Source organism: Solanum dulcamara, chromosome 6, assembly GCF_947179165.1.
Source record: "Solanum dulcamara chromosome 6, daSolDulc1.2, whole genome shotgun sequence".
In the NCBI taxonomy this organism is placed as follows: Eukaryota; Viridiplantae; Streptophyta; class Magnoliopsida; order Solanales; family Solanaceae; genus Solanum; species Solanum dulcamara.
Window position 1 is genome coordinate 77,375,192 of NC_077242.1, and position 10,444 is coordinate 77,385,635.

A 10,444-nucleotide genomic window follows, 5' to 3' on the forward strand; every position below is an offset into this window, starting at 1 on the left:
TTTAACCTATTTTAATTAGTATTTCATGTGGTTGCGTATAATATTAATGTCAATTTATCTAAAAGACTGAAATTTGAAAGACTAAGATCAATTGTATTTTCTAAACAATTTATACCATGTTAAATTATGTACTTACCTAATATTTCCTTACTCTTTTTCTTTTACCAAAATCTCCCCCACACAAAACAAAAAAGAATTAATATTAAATATCTGAGTGATTATACATTGATCCTTCTCTAACAAAACAAATTATAAGTAGGCAGCTTTGTCGGCAAGTTGGTTTATCAATAAGACCCACTAGCAAACTCAAAATTTTAGGTTTATGAGTTTTAAATTTTTAAATATTAATTTTAATGTTTTAATATAAATATATTATTTTAAAAAAAAGTTATTCGACTTTTATATATACTATCAATATAAAAAAAAATCTTACAAATTACTGAATTCGACTTAACTTTTTATTTGAACTTTTAGATCCACCCTTATATACAATATCAATGGAAAAAAGAAAAACTCACAAAGTGAAAATCCTGAAAAGCAAAGCACCCATAAAAACTTTTCATGATAACTACAAGCACTAGCAATTCCACCACCAAAAAAAAAAGAAACTATTCTATCAACTTGTCTAAATATTTCTATAACAATTCTTCAAACAAACTCAATTAAAAACCTAACAGAAAAAAAATACCCTCTTCACCCCTTTATATATATAATCATGTGGAGGTTACTAGTAACAATGAGGCAAAATTTTGAAAATATGGGAAAAAGTCCAAGAGTAGCTGATGAAAATATGACAAATATTTGTAGAGGTCATGAATCTAGATCAACAAGGCAACATAATTGGACAGGATTTTCGATTATATGTGGCTTTTTTCGTGCACCATTGGCCTTATTTTCGTGCTTAAATCATCCTCGAATCAATCGAACTGATGGTGTTTGGGTTTCTGGAGAATTTTCACATATTTCTGAAATGAATCATCTTATGGTTAGTGATAGTATGCGTTATGCAATATTGATGTGAAGAAAAAAAGATTATGGTAAGAAATGAAATGAAATTTTAGTCAAGATCTAGAGACTTTTTGTTTTTGTTTGGTTTGTGTTTTTTGTTTGGATATCTTTATATATGTTGATGTATGTGAAGTTTTGGATTTGTTATTTTTCCTGAGGAAATCTAGGGTTGTATATGTGTTAATTCCTGAATTTGATTTTATACCACGATGTTTAACTGAATGAAAGATTTTTTAAAAAAAATAATTTTTGGAATTTATACATGAATTTAAATATGTTATAATATTTGTGTGAATATGTATAAATATCCAACTGAGTTTTGACATAATTCTTCAAAAATATACACATCGAAACTAGTAGGTCATCAATTTAAAAAGTATGATCTTAAATGTCATAATTCTTCAAAAATATACACATCGAAACTAGTAGGTCATCAATTTAAAAAGTATGATCTTAAATGTATTACGATACTTTTATAATTATATACTAAAAACATTCGAGTTTTAACGTAATTAATCGGAAATATTTCATTTCGAGAGTCATCATAGCTCTTTTGGACTTATACATGCCGCACTCAATTTAAAAATTATGATCTTAAATGTATTACGATACTTTTATAATTATATACTAAAAACACGTATTTTTATCAAGTTTTAACGTAATGAATCGGAAATATTTTAGAAGTAGCTAGCTAGAAATATTTTTGTTTCTCTTTTTGTAATTTTTTTTTTTGACAATTTTGAACTGAAGTTTTTAAGTGAATAATAATATAGATAATAGAGTAAATAATGAATGGTCATGAAGTTGAATTTTTTTATTATTATTTTTCTCTTTCTTTCTGGTTAATGCCTATGTATAGAGAAAATGACAAAAATGGTCCCTTAAGTTTGAGAGTAGGTTCAAAATAGTTCCATAAATATGCATTCAATAGTTTTGGTACTTTAAGTTTTACAAAAGTTAACGCTTTTAGTTTTTGCCTCGTGCTTTTATAAAACTTTATCCGTTAAGATTTAATGGAAACTATGAAGAAAAAAAAATTAACACAAACTCGCGTTTAGAGTACACTTTTTGTAGTTTTTGTTATTTTTTATTTATTTTTAGAATTTTATGTAACTTTTTGAAGTATAAATTCTGCTATTTTTATATATTATTAGTGTCTAATACACCCCACCTCACCCCGCTATTTTCTTCAAATCTAACGAACATAAATTGTTAAATATTTGATGGAGTTTAAAATTATTAATTTTTGACAAATTTAACGGACCAAAATTGTTAATTATATACTTAAGGATCTATTTTGAACCTATTCTCAAATGTAAGGGACCATTTTTAACATTTTCTTATGTATACCTAACTATTCCTTTGTTGAAAGTGGTTCTTCTAATTTTTTTTTCCTTTTTAACTTTTTTTATCTCTTGTCCTTATCTTATAATACTTTTTTTTCTTATAATACAGATCTTAGGTTAAGAATATTTTATCTAAATGTCCAGATTAATTGATTAGTATGATGTGACATACCTATCAATTCTCTGAGTTGTTTAAAAAATAATATAAAGCACTTAAATTGTCAAGTTGGGCAAAATAATTTTTCTCTGGTTCTTATAAATAACATATGAGAATGGGGTAGATAAGTAGAGATTTTCACTAAGAAAATTTAAAATATAAAAAAAAATATATGTAGGTTGTGACATATAAATTACTATATAATAATATAAGTTTAAACATTATTATACAAAAGAGAAAGAAAATTTAATATTTATTATATAAATACAAAATAATTTTAATCTTATATACACTATATAATTAATTAGCAAAGGAAATTCAGATAAAATCTGATTTTTTTGGATACCGCTAACTGCGCTAATAGTAACGGGTTCAATTGTACCAATATATAATCTATGTGGAAATCAGTAAAGAAATTTCAAATACTAAACTATGAATCAACAATTATAAAAGTGAAATGGGTTCAACAATCTAAATATTTAATTCATTAAATAGTAATCCTGGACCACCTCTAATATAATAAATATAGAAGCCTACATATATCTCTTAGTTCCATCCAAAAGCTTCTCTTTGTATATTAGTGTGAGGGGGCTCACGGTTCGGTTTGGATCGGTTTTTATTTAAAAAATAACCAAATCAATTGAGTCGGTTTTTCAAATTGTCCAACCAAACCAAACCAAACTATATCAGTTTTTACTATTCGATTTTTGTCGGTTTTTGTCGGTTTTTGTCGGTTTTTAAAATACATTGTAGTCACTATTTGAATAAACAGAAAATAAATTTCAAAAGTATTTTCTTATTATAAATTTCATTGTAGCCAGTAGCTACTAGCCAAGATTGACGCATACATGTTTAATAATAGAGAATGACTCACCTAAAGTTTTACTATTTGTAATTGTGAGTAGCTTTTCTGCGTATGAAGTCTATATTTTATTTATTTTTACTTTATTTAGTATAATTCAAAAGAATGGCCCAAGATCAAAAATATAAAAACTTAATATAAATTGTATTTTTTTCATAAAAAAATTAAAATACACACACATATATATACAAATTTAATTTTTAGAATATGTATATATAAAGTCGGTTTGGTTCGGTTTTTTTGGTTTTTTTAGACTTGAAACCAAAACCAAACCAAATATAGTCGGTTTTTAAATTTAAAAACCAAACCAAATCAAACCAAATAAATGTCGGGTTTTTTTTCCGGTTTGATTTGGTTATCGGTTTGGTTCGATTTTTTGATTTTTCGTGTTCAGCCCTAATTAGTATATAAGCGTTTTTTGAACAAGAAAAAGTAAGTGTTTTCCAATAAATTGGTGCTTTCTAGATTCATTTAAAATAAACTATATGTAACTTTAGTTTCTTATAAGAAATTAGTTCAATTTACTCTAAAAAAAATAGAATAAACTAATGACAATTCCAATTCTATGGAACTTGAGAATCTTACTTTTTGTCATTTCATTTTCTAATTGTCTTTAGAAAAACGAAAAAAGAAATAGTCAGTTTTAAGGCTGGGCGTTCAGTATTCGATTTGGTATTTTCAAAGTTTGAGTTCGATAATTCGGTAATCGATAATTCAAAGTATATATCAAATACAGAACTTTCAAACTTCGGTTCGGTACAGTATTCGATAATACCATATTTTTTTAATAGTTAATGTACAATAAAAATTTATCCGCATTTAATATTTACATTAATCTAAAGAATACATATCTTAACTTATATTTTTATTACTACACCATAATTAAGTAATATATGCATTTTAACTTACCGAATACCGAAATCGAAATTGCTCTAAAGCCACATTCTACGGAGGAGAAATGATACATCGTAAACAAAGAGAAAATAATTTATGAATAAATACAAAATAAAAAAAATATTACCATGTAATAAAAATGATGAAAAAGAGTGAAAATAAAAATCTCTAATATATCACACATAATTTTTATACATATGTTTTTCTTTGAATTATCCAAAAACTCTACATCACTGCACTAATTATTAATTAGTTCCTGCAGAGATATAAAAGAGTTGGAATCTTTCGTTTTCAATGTAACTACCAAACAGTTTATGTATATAACTAACGTGGTGAATCATGCAAAAGTGAAATTAGAATTCTTAATCAATTGCATAAATTTGAAATTAGAATTTATAATTTTTACATGTATATGAATTTAAATTTTAGCAGTTATCCATAATATACCTGTTTGAAAGTGTGCATATAGTATGCTGTAAATGTGAGAAAGTTGAAATGGAAATGGTAAGGAAAATAAAAAAATGGGATAGTTTCCTCTTACTAAACTCTTCTCTTTTTGGTAATTTTTCTTCTTCTTTTTCCAGTTTTTTGTTGTAAAAAAATAACTCGGTATTCGGTATTTTCCGAATACTGAAATTGAAATACCAAATTTTATATTTCAGTACCGAATACCGAATCGAATTATCGAATTACCGAATACCGAAATATCGAAATACCCGATTTGGTTCGGTAATTCGGTTTTCGATATTTTATGCGCAGCCCTACTCAGTTTCTTTCGAAAATAAGGTCACAAATTTACACTACAAATCCCAGAATAAACCTTGACATTCTGATTTTTTTTTATTTGAGGATTCGATATTTATGTTGAAACTCACTTAAATTTGAATTCGCACATTGCAAGACACATTTATGGGGTGGGGTACAAAAAAATTTCTATTTTTATGAAGGGCTCAAATCCCAAAACTTATAGTTAGGAATAGAAAAATCCCAATTATCCTATTACAATTCAGGTTGATCTTAACATTGAGATAAGTACACAGGACAAGCAAATAATAATGGCATATATTAATACCTTGGTATCCCTCTGAATTTGGCATAGTTTATTTAATATATTTGAACAATTTTTATCCTAACTATCCCCTTGAATTTAAAAGTTTATAGTTGTCATCTTTGGAATGCTGACATGATAAAGAGCGTAATTACATTTTTCTTAGGCGCGTTAGAATTAAAAAAAAATGAAAATGTGCCAATAATTCGACAAGAATTAATAAATGAAAGGAGCACATATAGTTGAGGTAAGAATAATTTACTTTAAAGTTTGGAAAACCAAACAAATTGCTACAAGTAATTGTTTAATAGATAGATATTATCCTTCCATTATTCTTTGTATTAATAATTATTCTTTGTATAATGACTGAGTTGACCTTAACATGTGATTCATATAATTGTTTTAGAATATGAGTTGAAAAAGCACCAATTAATTCCTTGGCTCCTAGAGAGAACAATCATTGCTAATATTATGGGTGGTCCTAGAAATAATTCTTTTTTTTCACTCAAATTGTTATGCTTTTGTTTTCCACTATTGTATACTTTTATGAAGAAAAAAAGGAAAGTAAAGTGTTACTATCACACATGGTAATGGGAAATCATTTCTATTTGTTGGTAATACTAAAAAGCATGGAGGTCTAAGGAATCAATACCCTTATATATATATATTCTTTTATTCATGTTTTTTCCTCAAAACAACTTTTACCATAATACATTTTGAGTTCGTTTGATAAGGTGTATAAAAATAGTACTGAATATGGTATATTAATAATATTGAGACTAATAATGCTAGCACTATTTTTTTATCGGCTATCTTGTTTGTTATATAATATAAGTGAATAGGGTGTATTAAAATAAAAATGTTACTGATATAGTTAATATCATGATTTATTATGTATAAAAATAATATTGAATATAATGTATATATACTAATACATGTATTTAATTATACATAGATAAAAAACACTACCAAATGAAAGATTAAATAATACCAAAATCAATATTATTTTCTCCAATACCTCCTACCAAACCTGGAGTCATGAAATCAATGAAGGATCCAGTATAATATCCTTGTTTGGTTACATTACTATGTTTATTATACTTTATATAAATACATGGGTTTGTATATATACAAGAAACTGTTGACATTAATACAAACGAGTGTTGACTCTAGTATATGACTTCTCACTTCTCTAACAATTTGTCATGATGCAGTGAAATAAGCAAATCAACTGTAAATGCTTTGATATAGTGAAATAAGAAACGTAATGAGAAATTGCATCAATAAGAACAGATGCAATATGAAGGCTATATCAATTATATGTTACATCCAAAACATAATATGAAATTTTTGATGTTAATCAAATTATAGATATTTACAAACTTACAAAAGCTACAATTACAAACTAATCTTTAGATTTTGATAAAAGAGTAAAGCGGTATGAAGTAGTACTGTAAAATGGATAGACTATGTAGAGTAGTGATATAGACATATAGTGTCTAGTTAGGTTAATTATTAATATTTAATATTTATGAATGGTAAAGTAATAAATTACTACTGCATTAATGGGTTATCGGTTTACCCAATAACCCACTACTAAAAATTGAAATCAAATCATTTTTTTCATAAAATCATTAAATACATGTTAACCCAATAATATTTTTTCGGTTCTATTTTGCACACCCCTAAAAAGGACAAATATTCTCAATTAGAAATTCTCTAGTTTCCAAATAAATTTGAGAGCTTTAATAAGGATGAATTTTTTTTATCTATCGTATTACCCCTAACTAAAGCTCAAAGAAGAAAGGGAGATACTCTAATTGTAATTGAGTCCACAAGGACTCTTTTCATAGGTATGGCTAACCAACATTCCAATGGACTTCTTGGTCATGGCATCCACCACTCGAATAATATAAAACGGTACAATCATAATCCTTAATAAACTCTAATCATGTTTGTTATTGAAATTTCAAAAGAATTCGATCGAAATTACCATATACTTCAATCTCTTATAAACTAATGAAAATTACACATCTCTTTCAATATAAATACTACCACTAAATCTTCAATAGTATGATTTTTCCTCGCGTTTTTTCCACTATCTACAGAAGATTTTTTTTAATTATTGACATCAATGTCATAAGTAAATTGGGAACACTCATTTAACTAATATTCCATTTTATTTTTTTAAAAAAATTATTTTCTTAGTGACATCAATGTCAAGTAAATTTGGTACAATCACTCAACTAATATTCCATTTAATTGAAGTCAACATCACTATTTATTATTTTAGAGAAAACGTAGGATTTTTTAGAAGAGAAATCATTATCAATTTGAGCTTGCGTGAGCATACTCCGTTGGTACAAATTTAACCTTTTAGTTGTCTTTTATTCAAGACTAATTGTGTGTGGATGGATTCTACGAACGTATTTAGTTTTCTTATATATAGAATCGTAGTCTAGGTTAATTTGTGTGTATTTTGGCTAAATTTAATGGGTATCTTCTACCTTCCAACATCATAGATATTATCGACAACTTTATCCACTGAGACTAAAAAGATAAGAAAAAATAACCTAAATGTTTTCGCACTAACATGTTTGGTTTAAAGTGACCAAACTAGATACGGCTACTTGTGAAACATGCATTTCACATTTACCGACAATAATAACTACGCTCCAATCCTAAATAAATTAAGATCGGCTATACTAATTGCATTAACCATATTACTCCATATAAATTCCTCTCATGTCAATATTATGCAAAATAAACACTTTAAAAAGTATGAGAACTTCATTATATCTTTCTATGAGATATGAACAACTGAAAAGCTAAACTCCTCTTAAAAAGTGGACGTAAAATAAATGTGTTATCATGACTAAAAACATATTTTTAACTAAGAGGTATCGCCTTTTTAAATCTCTCTTTCATCATGCCTTATTTTTACCAAGTTTGCAGAATTTGTAGGTCTTTTGAGAAAATTTCCTTTTATGTAATTTTAGGCCTACAACTTGTCCCCTTTTAATACCTTCACAAATCATAGTTTCACATCTGAAGATTAGTGTATCTCATGATCGACGCAGAATGTGACCAAATCATATCAAGCAATACTCTCATTCAAGTCGTGCTACTTGAACCTTCTCGTCGATACAATCATATGAAAAATTGTTGCTGATTTATGTACTTGATGTCATGTTACCAAACTAAATATCAAGTTGCTTTATTCAAAATATGGTGAAGAAGCATTATGAATCCACTATGACAAGTATGGAGGATCCAACAGGAATGGCAGAAATTGGGAGGGTTCGATTAGTATATGGGCCAAGAAGGTCCAATCCATCTAAAGGCCCAAAATGCACACACACTCGTGGATCAAATGAGTGACCCTATTGAATATTGGGGAACTTACATAAATCCCACTAGTTTAGGAGCTAACTACTTAGATACACTCTAGTTTGCAATATTATGTATCTTACCATTTTGTTTGTGCATGCAGATCCATTCAGATATGTCCACATACATGTATATCCAATACATGAGGTCAAAATTAGATTTAATTTATTCTAAATACATTATATCTAAGTGAATTCGCATGTATTTGGGATACAAAACAAATTTTCCTTGCCTCTCTCCCATCTTGCTCGTCACTCTCGCATGTATCTGGTATCTCAGATAAATGCGAATCATGCCAAATACATCCAGATACATGTATCTAATTTGATTTGCATGTATCTAGGATACATACGAATCTCGATCGCCTCTCTCCTTATTTTAAATACATATATTTAAGTGTATCTTCCTCAATATATGGTAGGAAACTCTTAATTAGTGGTAAGATACATAATAGTTTGAAAATATAGAAAATAATAGTAAATATGGTAGTGAAACATGTGTAATTATGTAGTTTTTTTCTTGAATATTTAGATCAAATCAAAAATCCAATAAACCATAGAACGAATTCGAATTTTTTTTCTATACTGACGATGTATATAAATTAAACGCCAACAAAAAGCATAATATTCATGATAGTGGTGAAAGGTATTTCGAAGATCATAATAAATATAACGAATAACAAAAAACATATTCGATCCAACAAAATAGAAGAAGGATCCATATCACATTTTCATAAATGTTTTGCCTTGTATTCTTATATAAAGACACATGTGCATCACCTTAAATGTTATAATTGTCTTTCGTTAAGTGCATTTTATATTTAAAGTAGATTTTTCTATGCAAATTCAAATTATTTGGGACTCAAACGAATAACGGACACCAAGTTAGAAACCAAAAACGATAAAGGGAATATCATATAGCAAATGTTATAGAACAACCATGAATTATTGCTAGATTCATTTTCAACAAATCATTAATTTAACATCAAGGGAATGTAATAAAATAAAAGATCTAGTTTATCTAAGATACAAATTAAAAAATGAATAAAGAAAAGTGGAAATGAGGTTGATGGTGACATATATCCACTACAAATAGTGTGATAGGTACAAGCCAAGCAAAGCCAGGTTGTAGGAAGAGAATGAAAAAAAGTAGAGAAATTGAAAGAACCTTGAAATGCTGCTTTTGCAGTGAGATTAGCTCTAGATAGGTTGAGGGACTGAGTGGGGTTGGAAGGGGAGGTTGAACATACAACAATCATCAAGAAGTATGGGGGAATAATATATTTGTACTCATATATCATATGTTTCAAATTCGAGTTTTGAAAATAGAATCTTATCAAATGTGAAGTACTAAAACCTATCAAAGTATGCACTCTACGATGTGAATTCAAATTATTCGTACTTGAGAATTTTGAACACCAAATAATTTTCGAAAAACATGTATATAAAGACAATGAAAAGGTGTTACATAAAAATAAAGTTTTTTCACCCATAACTTAATGTCTCGATTTAAATTACGAAAACAAAATCCCTTTTGATACAGAGCGCTAAAACCTACCATAATAAACATTTTACAATGCGAACTCTGATTAATCAATCAGACTTGTGAGCTTCAAACACCAAATAGTTTTAAAAAACCACATACATAAAGACCATTAAAAGATGTGATGAAAAGGTAAAGACATTTTAACCCTTAATCAAAGGTCTCAAACGAGTTTTAGTCCAAGAAACAAAGTCTCC

General features: G+C 27.5%; 1 protein-coding gene across 1 annotated transcript; it reads left to right on the forward strand.

Moving 5' to 3' along the window:
• Nucleotides 1–495: 495 nt before the first annotated feature.
• LOC129893150 (uncharacterized) lies at nt 496–1,216 on the forward strand. Its single transcript, XM_055968646.1, has one exon. The coding sequence runs from the start codon at nt 716–718 to the stop codon at nt 1,019–1,021; it is 306 nt and encodes a 101-aa protein (XP_055824621.1). The 5' UTR covers nt 496–715; the 3' UTR covers nt 1,022–1,216.
• Nucleotides 1,217–10,444: the final 9,228 nt, after the last annotated feature.

Bases quoted from the DNA above. Each gene is read 5' to 3' on its own strand.
- LOC129893150 (XM_055968646.1), top strand. From the start codon at position 716: ATGTGGAGGTTACTAGTAACAATGAGGCAAAATTTTGAAAATATGGGA.